This window comes from Lepisma saccharinum, chromosome 17 (assembly GCF_977018435.1).
Source record: "Lepisma saccharinum chromosome 17, izLepSacc3.1, whole genome shotgun sequence".
Lineage (NCBI taxonomy): Eukaryota > Metazoa > Arthropoda > Insecta > Zygentoma > Lepismatidae > Lepisma > Lepisma saccharinum.
In genome coordinates, this window is record NC_139245.1 from 43,566,979 (window position 1) to 43,593,211 (window position 26,233).

The 26,233-nt window shown below is 40.7% G+C and overlaps 1 protein-coding gene across 4 annotated transcripts in view; it reads right to left on the bottom strand.

The window, feature by feature from the left end:
* Positions 1–26,233, bottom strand: part of Rab23 (RAS oncogene family member Rab23) — a 353,877-nt gene that overhangs the window by 30,194 nt on the left and 297,450 nt on the right. For all 4 annotated transcript variants that reach the window (XM_083139370.1, XM_083139367.1, XM_083139368.1 and 1 more), the window contains one exon: positions 3,743–3,905. In XM_083139370.1, the coding sequence (XP_082995496.1) occupies positions 3,743–3,905 (163 nt within the window). The remainder of the gene's footprint in view (positions 1–3,742; positions 3,906–26,233) is intronic.

A 26,233-nucleotide genomic window follows, 5' to 3' on the forward strand; every position in this document is an offset into this window, starting at 1 on the left:
TTTTTTTTAATGTTATGCAATGATATGTCATAAATAGGCTCATAATTTGTTCTAAATTCCTTCTTTGTTCATTGGCCAGAAAATGTAGGCTTTTCACTCAAGTGCCTATTTCGAAGATAACTGCTTCTTGAGTGCCTAATCCTGGAAAGTAACGAAAAATCCATGTGCCTATTCTGTATTTTTCGGTGCTTTCTTGCCTGTCTATTTTGAGAGTTTCTACTGTCTATCCTTATACTTGTTATAAGATCTTGGTCCGGAAAGGGGGAAAAAAAAGGTTCTGAAAATGTTTTTAAAAAGGTACAAAATAAGATGCTGAAAAAATGCCTTTATTCAATGCTCTCTTCTTCTGCGCCTTCTGTATATAATTCGCGCGGACCGCAGAGAGAACTGTGTTTCTGCCGAATAGGTTTTGTTGAAGTTTGTGTTTTCTCTCGCGGGTTTTCCTACATGATCTTGGGAACTATTGGGGCTGCAATGATTATATTATACCATTTTATAGCTCCCGTTATGGTCTACAAAATGATACTATAGGATTTTATGTAGCTGCTCAAGAAGGGTGAAAATAATTTATTTTTCTGCCCAATTTTTTAATAAAACACGAAAGAAAAGGAAGGGAAAAAGGTGATGAAGATTCAAAGAGGAGGTAAAAAGGGGATAAATGTGCTAATCTCATGAAAAGGTACAAAAAGGTGCAACAAAGTGTGTTACTTTTACTTGATAATATGTCCTAAAATACATATCTCAAACGATCGGTGTGAAAACAGCTACTATAGCCTATTTCTGGAAATGCACTGCACCTTAAAATCCGTTCCCTACTACGTAATAACGATGTGACCGAGGATAGTGTAAATAAAATAGAATACACGATGCCTGCACAAACAGGCTTTTGTGTATAAATGTTAAGTAACAAAGTACGTAGAATAATTATACATCCAGTACATTCACTGCATGAAATGTTAAATGAAATATTTATGTAACAATCAGAAATCTTTACGCGTATAATGATGAAATATGTTGTATTCTTAAGCGCGGGAACTTTATTTCTAACATAAAATATAATAACAGGTAAATTGTTGGGTGGGCTCGAGCCTGAAATGACCATATAAGTTGCCGCCACTGCTCATGGAAAGCGTATTAACCGCACAAAGTGTGCTTTCCAAACTTTTTTTTAGAGTTTAAACTCTTCCATCTTGAAATGGGATGGCCGTTTTCACAATCAAGGTATTTAGCAGCTGGATAATACCAGCTAATTTTACGGCTGGTATCCTGGTGTGTGTGTGTGTGTGTGTGTATATATATATATAAATAAATAAATGGCGACCATTAAGTCATTGCCAATGCATGTGTACTTGTGCTTATCTTATTCAGTTTCTTCCTCAGCTTGCAATTGAAAAGCACCAAGTGGACGGTACATTTACAGCAGGGCAAGAATCATGTGGTGTCATTTTTCTAGATACCGTATTCGCATAATCGTAGCACTGTTTTCAGTCCAGAAATTACTTTATAAACTTTAATCGTTGCGTCACATAACGAAAGCAATGATAAGCGGTGCAAAATCTTCGAATACAGAATATTAAATCTTGTAAGTCCGTACTTCGTAATGCAGTAAATTTGCACAAGTGTAATATTTTAAATATAATGCACAAATGAATAACTACTAGCGTGTTAACTTTTCTTTTCAGACCGGAAAAATGTTCCTAAACTGTCACAAAGAAATGTGCGTCAATTTCGACTACCGTATTCAATCTTAAAGTATATTTACGATTATTCAGTGCATCCTAATCTTTCATCAAAGACAGTTTAGTAATAAATTATTTTTAAGTACTGGTAATACCAGCAATTTTTTTAAAAAGAGAAGATCTTCACATAAAGGTCGAGCTACACTTTTTTGCAAGAAAAAACCATTATGCTGACAAACAATCAGGCCCGTACCCAGGTTTTTTTTTAGGGAGGGGTCAGATCTGGGTTATATATATACACAGCGGCAGATATTTTAGGGGACCTGGAAGCAGCTGCCCCCAACTTTTTGTCACTTTTGCCCCCGTACTATGGCCTCTTAATGCTTGTCTACCAAAAGAAAATAACAGTCCTTGTCCCCCCCCTTCCCTACCCAGTTTTGGCGCCCAAGCGCTGATACTGGTCAGAAGTATTCGGATAGTTGAAAGTTCGCAAACTAAAAATGTTTTCAAATTTTCCTTATTTTCCTATACCAGAACCATTGAACAGCCACGATAATTATATGTTTAGAAAAATATATTTATAAATTAAAATATACGCATTAGCATTATTATAATAAAGAATTCCAAATGTGAGTTAACACATAACCCGCTACGATGGTTGGGTGCCAAAACTGGGGGGCAAGGACAATTTACTTTCTCTTAGTAGACAAGTTTGAGCATGCGTTTTTTTTTAGGTCCAATTTTATGCACAGATAGACTAATTGGGACTGGACCTACAGTTTAAAGTGAGATCAGAACCACTATGTGCCTCCACTGGGTCTGGGTAGATAAGGCTTAGCATTAAGAGGCCATAGAGCAGGTGCAAAAGTGGAAATCGTGGAGTGGTGGGGCAACTTCCCCTCATGACCTAAATTTGCCGTCACTGCCTTGCATCAATGGTTATAAAACTAAAAGTACCCAATATCGCAGACGGCAGACTTCTGGAGAACAAACACATTTATTTATGCAAGGACAAAATTGAAATTTTTACAAGTTTGGAAAATCGTTGATGTTATTTTCGTAGCATTTTATAGGTTCACATTTAAACATTTCATGGCTCGAGGGGGGGGGGGCATGGTCCCTCCCCTGAGTACGGGGCTGCAAACGGTATTTAGTGGAGAGGTCCTACTTTACATTTCATGCTCTTAAAACAGCAGTGCACTGAACTGAAGATTTGGATCTGAATTTTTGAAATGATGAATGCCAAGCAATATTAGGAGTCTACTGGTCATTTTTCTTTTACAAGTTCACATACGGCGTTAATGTGCAACTTTGGCGCGTTTCCAAAACGTGGGAAACAACGGATTAATGTTACTTGGGGTGCAGTCTTAGCGTGCAAAATGCAAGGGTGATTGATGGGTTCTATTATCAGCTCTTCCTTCCTTAATCTCATATTCACGTTCTGCACGATCTCTGAACAGCTAAACTTGCAGGAAAAGCTATATTTCTTCAAAATTAAATTATTTTTTTTCTCTCCAAAGCATGGGCGTCGAGAGGGGGAAGTACATCGACACCCCTCCGTGGCATCGTTCATTTCAAGTTGCAATAAAGAAGAAAGCTTGTTAATACCAAAAAATAGGGTTCAGTTAATATTCGAACAGAATAATTAAAGTAAAAACTGTAATACTGTAGATAGTGTAAAATACAAGAACCAGGTTATATTGTCATGCTCTACCATTTGATTCGAAGAATAAATAGTTACAGTTTTCAATTTTTTTAAAAAAATAAACTTTTTATGTTAGTACGCATAACACAAACTTTATGATTAAAATTTTCCTCTAGCTTTTGTGTATAAATGTTAAGTAACAAAATACGTAGAATACTTATACATCCAGCCAGTACATTCACTGCATGAAATGTTAAATGAAAAACAGTTTTGCTTTCATCTGGTGGATCGATTAGAAGAGTCGCCCCATGTATAATAATAATAATAATTATTTCTACATTCAACGTTTGTCTATGGCCTGATCTCCCAGCCCTTGATAAAGAAAAAATCTGGCGACGCCCATGATTGCAAGTCGTACCTTCTTTTTCCATGACCTCGCCGCCTCGAAGGAGTCCCTGTCCGTCGTGGAGAAGGCGAGGACGCAGGCCTGAGCCCCTCTGTAATAAGCTTTGGTGATGGCGTCGAATTCCTCCTGTCCCGCCGTGTCCCACAGCATCAGACGGACTTCCTCACCGTCGACCCTGAGAAGAAAAATGGGAAACAGATTTAGGACTTGCTACAGATTTCTTGTAATAAGTGTGACTTCATTGAAAGCGACAAATAAATCAATCTTTATGTGTCTTTCTATTACTAGATGCCTGTGCTAGAAAAAATATGTAAGTAACCACGAAACTACTTACAGATATGTAGACAGTGAAAGCAAACAACACGAAGATACACTTGAGTTCTCTAAACACATAATACTTTAGTACAAGAATAGTAGCTTTTCGAAAGGAAAGGGTTATCAGGGGTAGAAAAACCTAAAACTAATTCAGCCGCCAGCCCCTTTTTATCAGAAGCCAGTTGTACTCTCTTTTTGAGGGGGGGGGGCAAATATGGTTTAAGAAAGCCATGAATCCAACTAAGATAAAGCTACACATTTTGAAATATGATCTTAAAACATTTAATTAATTAATAGTAGATTGGATTAAAAGTAACTATTTCTTGCGCCAGAGTGGCATTTCTACAGAAGGCTCAACTGGTGAAAGCATGAATAAATATGCTGTACCGTACACTCGACTCTGCCATATTGTGGCAGATTTTAAGATTAGCAACAGTGAAAAAAAAATTAATGGCACATTTAGTATTCTGATTTAGTGATACACGTGATACGGAAAACACACAAACCTTAAAAAACACATACTGTACTCGTATTTTTTTTTAAAAAAATGCAATGGAAATTTCCATAAGGAAATCGAAATATTTTTTAAAAATATTTCTTTTAGAACTGAATTTGAAAATACAGACGCCAGGTTGAAACTTTCAGGCGCCCTGTATTTTTCTCCCTACCTACGCATTTGTGGCCGAAATATGTCAAAATGCAGATATGTTCAAGATTAAATTGCGAAGCGACTAGCAAAGTCTTCATATTCCAACTTTACAGTATTTATAGACATAAACTGCATTATATATATATATATATATATATATATATATATATATATATAATAAAACAATTTAATACAACTTTATGAACAAATAGACAGAATCTACAGTTTAAATTTAGATGTGGAACACTGAATTATGCCATTGGCTGGAATCTAAACCAGTCGTCGATATCCTCCAAATTATACTTGCAGTCAAGGACGTAATCGAGAGTTACCGAACTTACTGGAAGGCAAGAATTTCATTGGAATCATACGGATTGGAACGACAGTACCAAAGAAGATTTATGTACAATACTACTTATAATAATATGCACAGAATATTAGTCAGGAACTTTATGCTTCGTCAACTGGTGGATCTAACATTCTTTTTTGTTATTCAATAAATATTCAATTCTTTTTCTTATTGACATTAATTTACTTGCAAGGACAGTTGCTTTTAAATAAATTCGAGCGATCATAACTACATGTCAACTAGATAATGATTGATTTGGTGTTCTAAGTCCACTTTATGCACAGTAAGGCTAATCGGGACTGGACCTACAGTTTAAAGTGGGAACCGAACCACTATGTGCCTCCACCGGGTATCGAACCCGGAATCCCTTGATTACAAGGCAACGAGGCTACCACTGCGCCATCGGTGAGGCCAAATAGATAATGAATACGTGCTGTAATATCTCTCTTCTTATATCGTCGTTTTACCTATTCATGTAATAATGCCAATACAGTATTAATTAATTTACATATTATAAATAGACCAGCAATTATATTAATGTATTATTTTAAATATTTATATCATTATTATTTCTGAGCCACTTCGTCCGACCCCCCGTGTATATTTCTAGATACGTGCCTGCTTGCAGTAAGCGTTTGGAAAGACAGATTAATCTACCGTTTTCGAAGGAGATTCTTATCTAAAAATACTCATTGTAACTGTTTTTCGAAGTTAAACGCTATAGATTCCTCGCCGGTTCATTGTCTTCTGTTGCAGCCCTTGCACAATCCATCCGTCAACTTGCTTGAATGGTCCACAAGAATCGAGAAACAGCAAAGCTCAAGAAATCTCCCATCCATCATCGATCACGAAGCCATTAGTCAAGACTACATTTTAGAAGCTCCGCCTTCGCGATATACGATGACAACCACCGCTCAACTTGCTCCAGTCGTTACGTGTAGTTCTGCTCCCTTAATAACTTGTCTATTTTTAAGAGTTCCTGTCCGGTCCCCTTCTTGAAGTTTTTCAAGACTTCATTGGCAGGCTTTTTCTGTTATTCACTTCTGTTTGCAACTCTTGAGATTGACATTCTCTTCGTTCTGAGCCCTTCTTCATGCTTACACCCTCTCTTCTTACTCATTTCCTTTTTTCCAGTTTCCCTGCTGTTTCTGCCTAGTTCTCTTTCCACACTTTCTCCTTCATTGTACAGTCACGGACACTTCTGGGTTGTAATGATACCATTGAAAGCCAATGGGCCAGAAGTGTTCGTGAATGTACATGGTATGCTATTTCATTTCATTTTCTCTCTCTCTCTCTCTCTCTCTCTCTATCTACTTCTTTGACTCGCTTCCTTATATAACTTGTTCTCTCTATTTTCTCTGTTTCTCTCATTCCTTATCACTAGAGTTAGGATTTTTATGACCTAAAAATCACCAAAATATGCTATTACGATCTAAAATTTTACAAAATATGCACTAAAATTTAAAAAATATCCCCTTATAACTGGTAAAAGGTAAAGTGCTCCCCTGTGCTTAGCACCACGCCATGAAGGCGTATAGGGGGTGTGGGGGTAACGCCCCACACTTTCTTGATCCGGTCGTGAGTGGGGGTGATGTGATCAGCATCACGCCCCTGACCGCCTTTACCCCCAGGGTTTCCCCCAGGTACCCATGTTATTCGACGCTGGGTGGGCGCCGGGGCCGCTTCCATCGTTAGAAACTGGACTGTTTCAAACATCAATATCTAAATGCTGAGATATTTTCACATACCTATTTTTAGTTCACTTTATGGGCCCTGAGTTACAATGCACAATGAACACTTTCTCTAAATTCTCAAATAAAAATTAAAAAGATTCGGCTGCAGTAAAAAAAAAAAAAACTCTCGAGTAAACATGGGAGTAAGAACGAATCCACTTCGAAAATGACTGCATATTTCTTGAAAAGGCGAAAATATGCTGAATATGACCGAAAATCCATCAAAATATGCTCTATCACGCAGAAATGGCCAAATATGCCCTTAAAAAGCACCTTAATTCAATTAGTTTCTTCACAATATGAATTTCTATATATTTAGGGAACACATCACCCTTACCAAAAAAATATGCTAAGTCATAAAAATCCTAACCCTAGTTATCACTGTCTTCTTTAGTTTTTCTACATGAAAAGCTTCCCATCTTATAATGACGTAGACATGCCAATATATCCCGCTTCTTCACCTAAGGCGACAACCGGATCATCCCGTTGATTAGGGACAAAACATTATTTCTGATTACATAAGCGTTGATATTTTTTGAGTTTATTTCTAAGTCCACTCTATGCACACAAAGACTAATTGGGACTGGACCTATAGTTTAAAGTGGGATCCGAACCACTATACCGCGTTTGTTAGAACATGTCCCGTTTCCCGCGCTAGCGATCGCCCGACAGTTTCGGTGCCAATTAGAAACGAGGAAAAAAATCGTCTGCTGGGCATCGAGGAGCGAATGGAAGCCAGAAGAGAGGCGCTTACGTAGACGCTATTGTGACGTTGCGTATTTTAATTGGCTGCCTGGCTTTGACTTTCCCCAGCACGGAGAAAAGCCAGCGATCAGCTAGCGCGGGAACCGGGACAGGTTGTAACAAACGCGGTATATGTGACTCCACCGGGTATCGAACCCAACGATTACAATGCGGTGACGTTACCACTACGTCATCTGGGAGGCGAGTTGGATTTATTGTTGACAAGAATTAATTGAAGTTACTGATGCCTAATATAATAAGTGTATTGCAAAATCATGTAGCAATTTAAGCCAAGAAATTTATATTATTTTGATGTCATTATGTAGGTTCCTCCAATTTATGTACTCTTTAACAGCAACAGTATTTTAAAAATAAGGCTATTATTATTCGTCACTAAAACCGTAAATATAAAACATGGTCATGCTATTTAAAGGAGGAAGGTGAAAAATATGGGAACCAGGGTAGAAAGAGGAGGCAAGGGTGCAGGGTGGAAAGCAGAGGTCGCCAAAAATCCACCTCGCCCGGATGAAAATTTTATCTTGAGCCACCCCTGCTTAAGCACTCGGATTTTGGATTTTGGGACTCCTTAGAGAATTTTCTTGCCGACGCCCATGGGGAGGAACGACCTAATTACAGCCACTGACCTTGTGGTTTACAAGTGCAGGTTATGGGTAATGAGATTTTTGCAGGTTTGTCTAACCAATGATTGTGTTTGTTTCTAAGACCGCTTTATGTACAGATAGGCTAATTGGGACTGGACCAACAGTTTAAAGTGGGATCCGAAGCACTAAGTGACTCTACCGGGTATCGAACCCTGAACATCTTCATTATAAGACTACGACGTTACCACCAAGCCAACGTCTAACCAATGAGCCACAATTTATCATAACGATAGAATGAACCCTTCATTTATGTTAACTGAAGAATAATTTGTAAATAATGAAGGCATTTCCCTCTATATATTCACATTAAAAAAACAGACAGAGGATGAAGGACTTTGCTACCCACTGTGCGTTACTGTGTGTCTGCAAGTCATATTCATCAAGGAGCTTTGAGTTACGATTAAATTAAAAAATAAATTCGCCCCACAGGCTAACCCCGTTAGCATAGAGCAGCTGTAGCCTTGTAATCAAGAGGTCTCGGGTTCGATTCTCTGCGAGGACACATTTCAGCGGTTTAGATATAAAATGTAGGTGCTGTCTGTATTAACCTATGTGCACATAAAGGGAGCTTAAAAACAAATTCAACAAACTCTACTTTACTCCATATGATAGCGTGCATTGTTTGTGAACAATTAGAAGTATGGGGTTAGCACAGCGTGCTAAGACGCCAGTAGGAATGATTTTCCTTAAGACCTGCTGTCTATTGTTCTCCGGTGTGCAGGTGTTATCAAAAGTTGTAAACAAGTGCACCTGTGTGCACACGGTTCACAAATTTGTAAGTTTGATATGTTTGACACATATATAATATAAACCTTCTTTCTTTTTGTATAAATATTCAAAATATTTCTTCTCATTTACTTTTCACCTTTCGTTCTTTTTGTTAATAACAAACGAACATAATTTACTCACTCTCCATTTCAATTCACTACATGTCAAACTTGTTTACAACTTTGTGAACACATGTGCACACAGGTACACTTGTTTATAACTTTTGTGAACACCTGCACACCGGAGAACAATAGACAGCAGGTCTTAAGCAAAATCATTCCTACTGACTCCAGGTGTCCCGGGTTCGAATCCGACATGTTGTTTGTGAGAGTTCATCAATTGCATCATTCCATCATATTATCACTCATCCTTGAAATTAGCCAAAAGAGGAAGAAAAGCGAAGTAAACTAAACGAAATCAACAACAATTAGAGATGTAACAGATAATGAATAATGAAGGATTCCCCTGAAGTGCTTTCGCATTCAAGGAAAGGAGTTACGACCCAAGTTCAGGAAACAAATGATGAAAAGCCAAGCGACCCGTTAAATTAAAGGGCATCGCTTTTATCTTTCCGTGGAATCGCCCTGCCTGATCAAGATATCCAGCGGGTTGGGCGACTCCTGCAAAAGAACGCCCGCGCACGAGAAAGAAATGACTCCAGAAATAATGATACACTCGGAAAGGCTACCGGAGCGATGTTAATAAGGAAGAGCTCTTTGGCAACCAGAAGCCCGAAGACCGCGCACGGAAGAACCAAGCAGAGTTTTCCTCCGCAGAAAATTCCCTCGTCGACAGTAAAAAATTCCCACCTTGTACTAAAATTTCCATAAAAAGGGTAAAAAATCCTCAAAAAGCCAAAATTTGCTTCCATTCTCCAACCAAAAAAATCTTTTCTAAATTTCCCCACACAAACTTCCCATTTTCGGATAATAATTCCTTCCCATGTCTCTAACATTTTCTTCATCAGTGGGGACGTGGCTTAGAATCCCGTTTAAGACATGGATGTTTGTGTTGTTCATGAAAATTGAGTAGAAAAGGGAAACAGATATTAAGTGAAATAAAATTGACACACAGTGGAAAAAGCGATTTAAGTAGTCGATTTTCATTCTCGCTACAGCCGTTCGGGGGTACGGGTCCCAGCCTGGGCAAGGGTGTTCACTGTGAGTGTCCATTCATCAATTTCATCAGATCATCACTCATCTTGTACTGTAGTATGTTTTTTCTTTCTTTTGTGGGTTTAGGATGTAGATCTTTATCGTCGTGATCAGCCAAAAGTGGCACAAGAGCGACGCTAAATAAAAAAAAATAGAATTTTTCATCAATCGCAAAGTATCAATAAAAAGTAATAATAAGTACTTCAACAAAACGAGAAATTTCTCAATTTTTACACATAACTTTCAAATCTAAAAAAAAAAAAAAAAAAAAAAAGAATGCCTATTTTGTATTTACTCTCAAAAGTTACAAATCCCCAATAACGTTGATGGTCTTATGCTATTTGAAACGTCAAGTCTTATGAATGATAGCCCCGGTAACAGTAACAAAACATCTAATATCTAATAGTTATCGCGAAGTAGAATAAATTCATTTCTTCTTTTACATTCATCACAGGGAGATTAACTCTTTGTAAAGAATTAATAGTAAAACTTGTCGGAGGACAAATTTAACTCGATTATGCTAACGTCACACAGACGTACTCAGGAAACGCAAGAGCTGTGGTTCCAGTCGTCAGAGCCTCGTTAACATGCAAACATGAATTTCCAGGATGCCGTGGAGGAATAGAGGTTGACACATTCTCATATCCTGGAACTCTTGATTACAAGTGATTAACTTACCCAGGAAATTACACCAAATTACACTTCTGGCATTTAATTTGCCAACTTTTTTTAGTTGTCATTGATTGATTGATTTGCTTTTATATTACTTCGCTTCTGGTGTCACTTTTGGCTAATTTGCGAAGATGGGGATGAGTGATGATATGATGAATGGACACTCACAAACATTCATGACCAGGTCAGAATTCGAACCCGGGACCCCTGGCGTCGTAGCGCGATATGATAACCGTCACGGGGGCCGGCTGATGATTTGATTTGATTTTTGTTATTTTGCTTCGCTTTTCTGCCACTCATGGCTAATCGCGACGATGACAATGAGTGATAATATAATGAAATTGATGAAGGGGCATTCGCAAAGAATACCAATGGCCAGGCCGGAATTCGAACCCTAACCTCTGGCTTCAGTTGTTTTAAGTCCACTTTATGCACAGATAGGCTAATTGGGACTGGACCAACAGTTTAAAGTGGGATCCGAACCACTATGTGCCTCCATCAGGAATCGAAACCGGGACCCCTTGATAACAAGGCGACGACGTTACCACTACCCTCTGGGACCTCTGGCGTCGTAGCACACTGTAACAACCATTCCACCATGGAGGTCGACAGTTAACAATCTGATGAAGATACTTCTCCTCCAATCCTCTGTATCATCCTCTTTCAACATGTCTCTCAAAGGCAAGAGATATTTCCCTATCTAGAGGGAAATTCCCTTCTGTACGGCTAAGGAACATGGGGGTCAACGGCCCCTGTTATTGAATCTCAAACGACGCAGCGGTGTTTATAACCCAAGCCCACACGCGTGCTTCGGGAGGGTCCCCGCTGAATACCGAATTCGATAATTCCTCCCTTTAGCAGAACCGAAGCGAATCTGGAGCACTTCCTATAGACTCGTTCTCCCACCTCGCATCCAGCGGCGTATCTTCTTCCCGGTAGGAAATGTTTGGCATGCAGGCTGGTCTACCTTAACGACGTTGTCCTGCGCTGTTATACAAATATTTGAGCTCAGCATCAAAGCTGGTTGAACCCATTAAAGCATCCACATTTGCGGAGGGGGGGGGGGGAGGTTTGGTGGCAAAGGATAAAACATATTTGAACAGGAAATACCATGTAATTGTTCAAACATGTTTCGTTTTAAAGTATTAGGGAACAATGCTTGAAAAACTAGTACCATTCTGTACAGATTACATCGACAGGTACAATCACGGACACTTCTGGGTTGTAACAATTCCACTCAAAGTCAATGAGATCCTTAAAACCCACAAATGTCCGTGACTGTACAAGCAAAATGAAGATAAAAATCTTCCGTACCAAGTTTTGAGAAAAAAAATATTTTGCCTATACATGGTGTTCTAAAAATGTGGAAATGTAGTTATGGAAGGTGTTCGAAATGTTATTCCAAACATACAGATTCAGTCGATTCTGCCATTCCATTAACACTTCGTTGATGACAGTAGGATAAATTGGGTGACACCACGTCTCATACCCTTAGGTATGGGGGATATTTTGGGAATGTAGCTCACTAATCATCATTCATCCTTGATGGTAAGCACTCGCTTTGCATGGTTAGCCTAATGGTAAGGCGCAAGAGGTACTAAATTTACACACTTCAATGGCAACACATGACACATGTGTTTCACACCCCTAAAGACTGGATCAGCATGGCTAATGTAAGGATATACATGTCTCTGTACTCCAACTGAATATCTGTCGTGAGAGGTTATGCTTGTGACTGTACGTAGAGTTTGACTTGCGACTAGCGTTAACACGCTCTCCCTAGAACCTCCTTCTCTCTCTCTATCCAATCGTATCTTGCTCCTCAATAACTGAATTACTGACCTCTCTCCTCCCAGACATTTATTCCAACTCAATTTACTCAATATCGCCGACTCAGTTATCTTACGACTCTTCCTTGATCGCGGTTGTTTGCACCTCTTTGCAACAATCGCGATCCAGGAAGCTCGGCAATGTCTGACAAGGCATTCCTTAAATGTTTCGAGCTATTTCCTGACTGGAAAGGTGACGGCTACATGTCTGGGGTTCGGAGGTCTTTGTACTTTACATTTCAACAATTCTACAGATTGTTACGGCATACAAAAAACACAGTTTTTTAGAAAATACAGAAAATAATAAAAAATTAAAACGTATCATTGTTAAGCTATTTCTTTTGTAATGCCAACTTTGCTTCCCTTTTTTTAATCATGCCCTTTCCCTTCTCTCATTTCCATTCCCCCTTCTGTGTGTGTGTGAGAGAGATCGAGAGAGAGAGAGAGATGGGTGGGGGCAGAGAGAATACGTTTTCATATTGCCGTACAGTTAACAATGTGTTCACTCTGATGAAACAAAACAAGGTTTCAGCTTTTTTTTTACATTTGTTTAGCTGAAAAGTTGAATTTAGCCTTTTTTAGGATCTTAACTCCTTTTAGCCGTTTTTAGGACCTATAGAATTCATGTATTTCATTGAGAAATTGCTAAAACGAAAATATATGTTAGAATAGTGACGTTACCAAGTAAGGAATAAAATAGGTTATAACCTGAGAATCCGGGACCTAGTCATTACATCAGCAACATAAGAAGTTTCTCACAATTAACTTTCTCAACACTATTTGGCTTGCCCTAAGTCATATCCTTATATGATGTGCAACCCGCACACTAATGATGCACACCGGGTTGCCTGTATACAGCGCACATGTTCGATTTTCTCTGTCTGCAAAACGACCACTTGCGACGCGAACTGTACGTTACATATAGAAAATCGAATGATGTGAGAAGGCAATGACCTTACACTCGAACTTGAGTAGCGGTCAGATCAATAAGGTTGAACCCGGAACTTTTGAAACGTGTGAGGGAGGGAGAGAGGGACGAAGGTTTAAGACAATCTCCATGCGACGGTCATCGGTCGATTCTATGCAAGTAACGAAGGAAATAAAAAAAGCACACGCCGACACCGAGAAGTGTTAGTAAAATATAAAGGAACAACAAAATTTAATGCAAAGCAAAGCTTTAAATTATTCAAGACTGAACAATCGTTGTTTACAGAAAAAAAAGTTTGTTTGCGACAACCAAATATTTGCTTAAATAGGGACAAACAAATGATTGTTCACGAGAAACAAATTGATTTAGTAAAGGGGCACATTTGCTTCGAGTTAACAAAGAAAAAAGTTCAAATTACAAAATTTAGTAAAGGCTACGGAATTTCTTGATGACGTATCCATCTTCCTTGTAGGGCTGCGCGATATAGAATTTCGACATCGTCTGAATATCGATAACAACATTGGTATATTAAAAATATCGACTCGATATCGATATACCGCATAGTGTTACTTCCTGGCAACAAGCAATAAAGAGTTTCTTTTTGAGGATATTTACCAGACGAGGTTAAGAAAGGTCTCCTATTCTTCGAAAGAGTGACTTAGCTCAGAAAAAAATCACATCTTAGCTGCTCGATATTCCGACAAATCCTATTCATGTACTAGAGAAGATGCAAATCAACGTAAAATAACCTAAAAATAGAAATATACGTACAGTGGGATTCATGAGTATTACCGTGCAAATTGTCCATGACTATTTTCAATAATTTCTCTCTTACATCCTGTGTGTTTTTAAGCGATTAATTTTTATGAATGCTGGCGCAGAAGTTGTCAACAGCTTGTTTCGAGCTTTCTTTTAATTCTTCAATCTCTTATTGGGTCAAATAAAGTACACGAATATGGTGATGGACAATTTGCACGGTAATACTCATGGATCCCTCTGTACAATACCCGCTTATCTAATGAGGGTATGAGAAAAACTACTAAAAAAATCTTATTTTGGCAAAATAAATAATCTATTACGGCCAGTCTAGTTACTAAAAAAACAAAAACGAACCAGAAGTTGCATAGAAGTGACGCTGGCACGAGTATTCAGGTTACAAGGACACTTTCCAGCTCCCAATGGGCAACGATGAACCGAGCGTGAAATATTATAGCTTGGAGGTAACTGTGGCGTGCTCAAATCCGGAAACGACGCTCATCTCGCATAACATGTATGCTCCTACATATTCTGTGATTCTAAATATAAATTCTGAAACAATTTGTGCATTTAAAAAGGTTCAGAAATATGGGATTTCATGTGAGACATTAGATGCTCTGCCGAATTTTTGTATGCTCACATATTTGCTCATTGAAATCGAGAAACAAATGATTGATAGTATTGTCGTCAATGTTGTTTGATTTAAATCGCGATTTAAAACAAGATTTAAATTGCGTGAATTAAAATAATCACTGATTCAAATCACTGTATGAAAATAATTCATAGAATAATGTACATGAGAAATTTGTAGATATCAGAATCACTTTTGCTAAAGGTACATTAATCTCGTAATCATTTATTGGTGTTTATTAGCCTCTAAGATATTCCAACATTTGGTAAGGAAAAGCAAGGGAAACAAATACATCTACTGATGAAGCTCATACGAAAGGGAAATGCCATGTATAAACTGTAAACACAGTGAAATTTCTCTCCATTTAAAATTATATAATTATTATAGGCAAAAATGGCAAAATTGTTCTGTAGGATAATATACAAAATGCTAATCATATTAAACTGTAAATAGTGTAATTATTATTAAGCTGTAAATAAACATGGCAGCTGATATTTTGCAAATCTTCATTTAAAAAATTGGCAAATTTCAACTACAAAGATTACAATTACATCTAGAATATCGTTTCTCAACCTATGGGGCGTGAACCACTGCTGGGTCCTGAAGGGATGTTTGGTGGGTTGCAAAGTCGGGCTCGAAAATCTATTTACTGTATCTTAAAAACCTGCGTGTGTGTGTGTGTGTGTATGTCTAGATTTCTGTTATTCGTGCTGTACCATTGCTTTTTATCGGGTTCGAATCTCGGCCTGGGCATGGATGTTTGTGAGTGTCCATTTATCAATTTCAGCATATTATTACTCATCCCCATCTTCGCAAATTAGCCAAAAGTGGCACAAGAGCGAAGTAAAAAAACAAATCAATCAATCAATCGATCATTGCTTTTTACCTGCATCTCTGATGTTTAACTCAAGAGAATTCAGATAACAGTAATTCGCAGCAATGACTTTTTTAATTATCTGTGCGTCACATGCATGTCGAACTAAGGTGACGCTTGATATTTCCGACCGCATGTGCGGTTGCCGAGAGGTGTCAGCTGTCATCATTTCACATTCCTATCGTGACTGCTTGGATTACAAAGCTAACCGCATAATAAAGAATTGTTTTCAATTTCAGCATCTGTGTTTAGTTAGACGTTAGACTAGAGTAAATTAGTCTTTTAAATTACATATTTACTTTTCTAGAATGAAATATGTGTAATATGTTTAAGCAAGGGTAAAAGAGGACTTCTTAAAGTACTCGATGTTAGCAAAACTACGATTATAAACTGGATGTACACCCCTATAACTAATCTGATGGCTCCCATGCTTATGGGTATCATGAAGTGCAATGTCCTTCAAGGTAAGTCCAGGACTGAAAAAGGTTAAGAACCATTGATCTACTATTTTCACTGGAAGTTGTTAAGTTTCATTAACATATTAAACAAACTAGTAGTGCAGGTGGACGGGTTGAACGCCCTCTTGTGGTGAGCTGAAGTGGTGAGCTTGCCTTAATGGATTTTTCTTGTAAGGCAAGAGCTCTATTTGATGGTGCAGTGTTGCTAGCTTCTTACTTGAAAAAATCACCAAGGTTTTTGGGGTAACCTAACCTAAAACAAGGAGCTGGCAACCTTTTTCTCGCAGTGTTACCAGCTTCTCACTCAAAAAAAATCACCAAGGTTTTTGGGGTAACCTAACCTAAAGCAAGGAGCAGGCAACTTTTTTCTCGCAGTGTTGGCAACACTACACCCGAAAGTAAAGCTCTGTGGGGCTTGCTTTAATGGTTTGCTCTTGTAAGGCATAACCCCCCCCCCCCATCTTACTCCAAAAAATTACCAAGGTTTTTTGTCTAACCTAGCCTAAAGCAAGGGGCTGGCAACTTTGCTTGAGGTTTGCTTTACAGTGCATAAAGCAATGTTGCCAACCTACATATACTAAACAAGGAGAGCCGACACTGCCGTAAAAGAGAGAGAGGGATGGATGGATGGTAGCACAGTATGTGTGTGCGTGTGTGTGTGTATAATATGTAGCATTATTAACTAGAGTGTGTTGGCAACTCGCTTATAACTAAAAAAATAGAGATGCCAATGTTGCTGTAAGATGAAGAGAGAGACTAAGCTGGCAACAGTAACGAGCGAATACGTATTATTTCCAAGTCCCGAGCGCCAATGTATATCATGATTTTTGCAAACCTCTCTCGCGGCAACGATGCGCCACACACACACGTACGTACTTCTCTTTATTTCTGTATTTTCATCTACTGAAGTGACTGAAGGGCAAGCTGAAAATCTGTAGTCAACTCAACCATGTAAAAACTTTGGGTGGGTGACTGCGGGAAGCCATCAATCACAGCCTATCTACAATTTTCATCGACTGTTGGGGGTGACTGACAGGATAAGCTGAAAATCTGTGGTCAACTCAACTGTGTTGTGTGGAAACTTGGGCGGGTAACTATGGGAAACCATCAATCACACAACAGGAAACTGTCAATCGCCTGGGGTGTGACTGCAGGAAGCTGTCCATCGAGTTGATGGTATCATTACTCGACAAAAATCAAGATTATTTGTTACTGCCGGAAACTGTGCAAATTCTCAGCTTTTGCGACGGCTATGTGATTGACAGCTTCCTGCAGTCGCACCCAGACTGTGCGATAAACTCAACGATATTTTTTTTCTGGATTGCACTAAAGGGCACACAAGATTCAAATCTACTGGGTGACTACAGGAAGCAATCACTCACACAGCTGTCATAAATTGTGCACGAAACAAGTTCTACTTGTTTCCGCTAGAATACAGCTGGGCGTCAACGATATTTTTTCTAGGAAAGGGCGTTCACGCATAGCTCGAACCAACCTTGAAAGTTTAGCTGCCGGCAGGTATAAGTTTCTATTAGAAACCTCGCGCACATCAGTTGCAGTCGAGTATTGCTACTAGATAGTCGTATAAAAGTGTTTGCTATATCAAGTGGAATATCAAGTGTAATAGAAACCGAATTAGTTTGGTCTGTCAGGTGTGTACCATATCAGCATAAGTTATATACACACAAGTAGCTTGACCAGCTATAAAACTAAAATTTACGCAATTATACTACTGTTTCGTGTGTGTTAAATTGCTAGCAGCTTTTTGTAGGTAAGTTTTGTTTTTTTTTATTATTTTTTACATGTGTATGTGTTAATAATAATTGCAAGTGGTGTCAGTGAACAGAAAGTGTTGTTTTTATTAAACAACGAAATTATGCTAAACAAAAAATATGAGCATATATAACATGCGCTTAAAAAAAAACTATTCTTTATTGCGAATAACATAACTGTTAGTTATGATCATGTTAGTTTACTTATAGTGGATAGTATTGACGCGTGTACACTGGGTTGGATTTGATGTTTTAAGTCTATTTTATGTACAGTAAGGTTAATCGGGACTGGACCTACAGTTTCAAAAACCACTTGTGCGGATATTAAACTTTCAATTACAAAACTATTACAGTACTATTGCAGAGGCTAGTGGAAGTACTGATAGATTTGATGTTTTAAGTTTATTTTATGCACGTAAGGTTAATCGGGACTGGACCTACAGTTTCAAAAACCACTTGTACGGATATCGAACTTTTGATTACAATGCTACCACTACACTATTGCAAAAACTAATGGAAGTACATAGTTATTCGAATCTAATTTATTTAAAATATTTAGTTTTTTTTTTTTATGCAGGCTTATTAATTTTTAAACCTAATGTTAAATAAAATCCGACAATTATATCCAAATATACTTATAGCTACAACGAGCATTCGCAAAAAATGGCTTGAGATTTTTTTTGCTACGTAAACAAAATGGTCGACATGCCAAATATGAACAGGCTATATAGATTTGAGAGATGGATAGGAAGAAATTAATTAAAAATTAATTTCATGATTACAACACGAACTTAATGATTGATTGATTTAGTTTATTTTAACTTCGCATTTTGTGCCTCTTAGCTAATTTGCGAAGATTGGGGATGAGTGATGAAATGGACATTCACAAACAACCAAGCCCGACCAGGATTCGAACCCGGGACTCTTGGCGTCGCAGCGCGATGTGCTAACTACTCGGCCACAGGGTCGAACAAATGTTGGTATATACATAGACCAAAGTTACATGGTTCTAGGCCCCACAGGAGCCGAGAAAATCAATATCTTGGAAAACGTCTTAAGATTTTTGTCTTAAGAAAATTTTCTTGACAGACCGGAAGTAACATCTTGAAATACCGGAAGTCGACTTTCTTAAAGATTGAGATATTTGTCTTAAGACGTTTTCCAAGATATTGATTTTCTCGGCTCCTAATTGAGCTAGGATAATGATTTTAGGTTTGTTGGATAGGATTCGACGAGAACTATTCGACTAGCAAATAAAATTGTTTCTACCCCCTCAAGTTTCGGAAATACAGACAATTTTTTATTTTTTTGAGAAACTTGATTTGCTGGCTTAGTTTTTACTCTAATTCGAAAATTTTAATAGCATTCAATACAAAATTAGAAGTACTCTACAACTTATTGGAGGGATGATGACTACTGCCTGCTGTTTTCGAGTTATTTTGGATTAAAATTTCAAGATGTAATTTCTAAGATGTTTTGTAATTCATCAACTATGGGTTGTAGGAAAACGATTCTTGCTCTATCTGCTATCGCTCGACGAATACTATAAACATAAATAATGCTTATGGTTTGATTTTTTAAAAATGGCGAGCGGAAAATAACCATGTTTTCTGAAATTATGATTTATACTTCATACGCCAAGAGGGCTGAGGGTTAGAAAAAAAAGATTGTTTGGTAGAATTATGCACACATAATATTTTCGTGTTTTCTATACACAAGCTTAACTATTTTTTTTTTTTTCAATTATTTACAGGATTCATTAAGAAGCAAGAAGTAGCATAAATAGCACACTCCCATCAAACCCAACACTATTGTGAATTATTGCACAGTATTTATTTTGTGGCACTCCACTATATATATATAATAACATACCCACAAATATTTTCAACAAGATGCAATCTGAGAAAAGTTGCCCTGTGTGCAAGATAGCCATATCAAGCGCACATTTTGCAAGACATTGTCGTACCTGCGCACCTGGTAAGCGTGTAACCGCTAAAAAACCATGTCCCAGGTGCGGTATACCTATTACCATTAATAATTTGAAGAGGCATATAACATCATGCAAAGTTGTCGTCGGAGCACCTGTTCCCCAACCGTCGACCAGCTCGACCAAGAGGAAAGCGGAAGCCGACTCGCCACCATCCGCCAAACGCGTCAAGCCTGTGGCGAAAGCTAACCAGTCTGCTTTCGAGCGGTTGTTAGAGGACTTTGTTATTACTTCGGAGGGCTCATGCGACGTGCGTACCTTTTTGGAGAACGTGCAAGCCGAAATTATTTCCATCCTCGGTGATGCGCTTGCAATGCACTCCACCAAATTCTACGCATCGCTACGTTGCCAGTACAAGAAGCCGTCTGACGAAATTTACAGCTTCTGCCACAACACCAAGGCGAAGACGCTGCATCTGGCGGATGTCGACAACCTCGAGGTCATCTACAACCAGTTTACCGATGAGCTGGTGGCAAAACAGGAGGAACATCAAGCTAAAGGCTCGGGGGGTTCGCTGTGTGGCGAGCCTCACGAACTGTGCGTCAAACTTTGTAAGTTCGTGCCTCTCTCCGCCTCCAGCTACGTCCCCTTACCACCTACCATTGTGGCAAAAAAGGCCGTCCTGAACATTCAGAACGGTGACGCCAAGTGCTTCGTATGGTGTGTTCTGGCAGCGTTGCACCCAGTTGAGCCAAAAAACCATCCACACCGAGTTAACCACTACATACCCTATGAGGCAGAGCTGGAAGTTGCGATGGCTGGGATCGACTACCCGGTAGAGGTCACGGACATTCGAAAGTTCGAGGCCCGTACACACAACCCTCGGTTGGCCATCAACGTTTACGGTCTCACTGACGAAAATGCGGTGTACCCCATCCGGGTGAGCGACGTAAAGGACGATGGTGCGCAGGAAATCCATCTCCTACTTATCAAGGACGAGACCCATCACCACTACACTCTTATTCGCTCGCTCTCTAGACTTGTTTCGAGCCAGCGGAGCAAAGACAAAACCCACGTCGAGGTGTGTCGCAGGTGCTTGTCAACTTTTGACAATCGAGAACAGCAGGACTACCAGCGCATCAGAGGTCCCAACATCGCTGCAGAGAAGCTTGCCAGCCACAAGATCTACTGCAATGCCAACGAGCCTGGTGTGGCAGTCTTGCCCAAACCTGGCACCGTGGAGCGTTTCCACATGCACGGTGCCATGGTGGAGCATCCCGCTATCATCATCGCGGATTTCGAGGCCTTCCTCAAACCCCTGTCTACTTGCGATCCCGACCCTGAAGTTTCTTCCACCACCCCTTACCAACTCCACGAGGCTTCGAGTTATGCATACGTTGTGGTGCGACGTGACCAGCACATTGCCCCCGAGCCCTACGTGTACCGTGGTCCCGACGCAGCCAAACACTTCCTCGAGAGGATGGTTGTCGAGGCCAACGAGATAGGGAAGGTACTGTTGGCCCCCAAGTCTATGCTCCCACTGTCCCCCGACGATCAGCGTAGACACGACGAGTCCATCGCTTGCCCTGTCTGCGTCAAGGAGTACACCGCCAACAACCGTAAAGTCCAACACCACGATCATTTTGACGGTAGGTATGTTGGCCCTTGGTGCAACGGATGCAACCTCATGGCTCGGGACCCGCGATTTATCCCTGTGTTTTTTCATAATGGCTCGGGATACGACTTCCACCACCTCGTCAAGCATCTTGGGTACGACGACATGCGAATCAACATCCTGGCGCAGAACGAGGAGCGTTACATTAGCTTGAGCAAGTGGGTGCGAATCTCAGGATCACACTCTACCGTCGAGCTTCGCTTCCTCGACTCCCTGAGGTTCCTCCCGGCCAGCCTCGATGCTCTCGCAGGGAAGCTTAGCGACGAGCAAATGCTTATTACCTCCGGAAACTTTCCGAACTTGGACGCCGGCCTCTTCAAGCGTAAGGGGGTCTATCCCTACGAATACGTCACAGATCCTTCCAAGTTCGCGGAGACGACGCTACCTCCCCAGGCGAAGTTCTATAGCAAGCTGCGAGGCTCGGGCATCTCTGAGGATGACTATCACCACGCCCAGTCCATGTGGCGCGAGCTGGGTTGTCGAACTCTCGGGGACTACCACGACGCCTACCTCAGACTTGACGTGACGCTCCTCGCCGACGTGTTCCAGACGTTCCGTGCGACCGCAATGAAGATCTACAAGCTGGACCCCGCCTACTTCTACAGTCTCCCCGGACTGGCGTGGTCGGCCATGTTTCTGGTGACGAAGATCAAGCTGGAGCTTCTTTCAAACGTGGACATGATGCTGTTTGTGGAACGTGCCGTGCGGGGTGGAATGGTCCAGGTGTCGCAGCGACACTCGCGCGCCAACAATCACCACATGGCCACCGGATGCGACCCCTCACAACCGTCCAGCTACATCATGTACACGGACGTCAATAACCTCTACGGACACTCCATGATGCAGCCACTCCCCTTTAGAGGCTTCGAGTGGGCTGACCCTTCCAACTTCGACGTCGAAAGCTTCGACGATTCGGAACATGGGTTCTTCGCCGAGGTGGACCTTGAGTTCTCCGAGAAGCTGCAGGATTTGTTCTGCGATCTTCCCCCTGCACCCGAGTTCAAGTGTCCACCCGATTCCAACCAGAAGAAGCTCGTCATGGATTTCGAGCCCAAAGAGCGTTATGTCCTGCACTACCAGAATCTCCGGTGGCTAATGCAGCGAGGGGTCACGGTCCGCGCAGTTCACCGCATCCTCAAGTTCGAGCATTCTCCATGGTTGAAGCCATATATTGAAGTCAACACCAAACACCGCACTGCAGCCACGTCCGAGCTTGATAAGGATTTCTTCAAGCTTATGAACAATGCGGTGTTTGGCAAAACTATGGAGAATGTGCGGAATCGCATGGACATAAAATTGGTAACGAGGAAAGCACAATGTCGCAGGCTCGTAGCGAACCCGTTATTTAAATCGAGGACTATTTATAATGAGCAGCTTGCTCTGGTGCATATGAGGAAGGGTGAGGTAAAACTCGACAAGCCAATTTATGTTGGTGCCTCAGTATTAGACCTGAGCAAGCTGCACATGTTCGAGACGTACTACGACATATTACGTCCACATTATAGCCACAACATCTCGCTTCTCTACACGGACACGGACAGCTTGGTGTACCACGTCCACTCAGCCGATGCATACGGGGATATAGTCATGGTACCAGCTTTGGTTAACCTCTTCGACACCTCGGGCTATCCCCAGCCGAACCAGTACGGCATCCTGCCCCGAAACAAAAAAGTGCCTGGCAAACTCAAAGACGAGAAGGACGGTGATGTAATTCTCGAGTTTGCAGGTCTTCGCGCCAAGGCCTATGCCATCAAAGCCGAGGGCAGCATTACCAAGAAGGCCAAGGGTGTCGGCAGACAGGTGGTTCGGGAGCATCTCGCATTCGAGGACTTTGTCGATTGCCTCAAGACAAGGTCGTCGGTTCTAAGAGAAGAACAGCGCATCCAGAGCGTCGACCATGAGTTGACCACAAACAAAGTTAGAAAAATTGCGCTGGATCCCAACGACGACAAGAGGTGCGTCCTCGAGTGTGGTATTCACACATTGCCGTGGGGGCACTATCGCTTAGCAGAAAGCAAAACCTGCAACATATGTCCATCTTCAACAGAAGATTCATAAAAACAAAACAAAACAAAAAAAAAAAAAACACTTTGACTGTCATTACAAAAAACTTTGACCGTATTCTTAAATAACCAGCATGCCTATGAATTTGTTCGGTTTCAAAAAACAGATTATTATGGAAACCATACCAGATCATGAAGTCTTATCTTCCGTGTTACCTAAACTCAACGGTCTGTTGATCATTCACCTCAACAGCATTTGGACGAAACTGAATGACGATGTGGGCAAGATGTTTTACATTTTTAATAACAATTTACATTTCTACGAAATTCCGATCGACGGGAAACTTCAAATCACCGTGAATCCGGAAAACGCAGGCGAAATCAAAATTTCTACCGGCAAAAACATTTTTCGAATCAAGCACGACAAGATGCTTTCTAACATTACGTACGATGTGTCCGCAGGAGATTATCTTTACATGGAACTCCTCGGAGATTACGACAAACTTATTCCTCTCTTCGTAGAATTACGAATCGTCTATCCTATTATAAATAACCATTAACAAAATGCCTAACGACATTTTCGGCAACACCAAGCGTGTGGACCACGCAGAAGAGATTCTCATGTTGGACATTCGAGTTAAGAAGTTGAGGACCGATTTGATCGCTTTGCAGGAAACCTTAAACAAAAGTTTAGAGTCGGAAATCGCTACGCTCCAAACGCAATGTCTCGACCCCATTCTGAAAATCGATTCCGAACTCAAAACGCTGATAAAAAATTATGTCGACGTACCTTCTTACGACAGCGTTCAAAATATACAGTTGAGCGTGGATTCGCTTCAAAATGATTTGGCCAAATTACAGCAATTTCAATCGAAAAATGAAGATTTGGAAAAATTGAAACTCGAAATCGAAGAACGAACTTCCGCAATAGAAAAGAATTTCTCTGAACTTCAAACCGTGGTGAACGATATAGACGCAGAACGCTTGCATGTCGTCGTTTCCAAATTACAAGAAGAATTCACCAGCACGTTGGAAGAAATTAAATCCAAGTTGCAGACTTTGGAAGATACAATGACGAACCTACCATCGTCGGACGAACTGCAGGTCATCGGTAAAAGCGTCGCGAACATAAAAATTCAATTGGAGGCCTATCAAGATTTCGAACACATTCAAACCACCATCGCTACGCTTCAGGCGTCTCTGGAGTTGATCAACGAAGAAATTAAAAATATTCACGCTGAAGCGAGAGCGTTGACGAGCATTCAAGACACGTTGAGCACGGTTCAGCATAGAATCCAATATTTAGAAAATTTGAACGTCGAAACGAATCTCGCTCATTTTCATCACGTACTGGACAACATACAGGGTGACTTGGAATCGTTACGGACGAGCGTGCCTTCGAGCGAAGATTTGGAAAAATTGAAAACGGCGGTGACGGCACTATCCGATTCGAACGACATCAAAAGTTCGTTGAGCGATCTCGAGAGTAAAGTGGCCAATCTCCCCACCTCCAAAGAATTGCACGCTTTGAAAAGGAACATATCTCGAATGCTGAAACGACTAGAAACGGAAACGGCGAACGTGGAACAGATTCGAGACGAACTTGCTTCGCTGGTGTCGACGCTGCCCACTTCGCAGAGCGTCGCCGATCTTCACACGCAGTTTACAGAGATGCGAAGCATCGTGAACGATCTTACCGAGAAGAGCTCGAAATTGAATCAAGTCGAGAACCTTCAGAGTATTGTCGTCAACATCAGAGATCAAGTCGGAGTGCTGGAATCCACGCAGGAATCGACGCTGGCCTCTTTCGGTGCCAAGTTGCAAGAACTCAACGAAAGCTACAAGCAGTTGAACGTGGAAGTGAAAATCAAACCGTCATTTTCTACCGTAACAGATACCATAGTCGAGCATTTGGTGCCCGTACAAAACACACTGGGTCAGCTTCACAGCAACCTCGTTAGCATCGATACTAAATTCGCTAAACTGCATTCTCTGCAAGCCATCGAAATCAACAGCATTCCAAATCAACAGAGAATCTCCACGTTCGTCGAAGGTAACAAACTGTACATGTTGCATCCTTATCATCCGTACTACAAGTTTCTCCTCGATGGCACGATTCAGATAAACGAATTTTCGTACTGGTCTCACGGTAGAAAAGCTAGCGTTCCTACCATGACTTTGATATCGAATCGTGGTGTCCAGAAAGCAGGAAACATTCCTCTGGCACGTTGGAACGAAACGCGCAACATATATGAAATACACGAAGACGAAGATCTCACCGTTTTCGACGTGAGTGCCGGCGATAAGCTGATCATTCAAAACACGAGCGAAGTGCCACCCTCTTTGAATCCCATCACGCTGGTGCTTCTCTTGAAACGTAATCTCTAAAAAATGTCTAGGCAAGCCATCGTCGAAGAATTGCATAAACCTGCACGCCGCAACTACGAACGTTTGGCTGTGGTAACCAAGGGCATCGACGACCTCTGGCAAAGCGACCTCGTGGAGATGAGTAGCGGCAATTTGAAAAACGTGCATAAATTGAACAAGGGCAACAAGTATCTTCTCACCGTCATAGACACGTTTTCGAAATTCGCATGGGCTCTA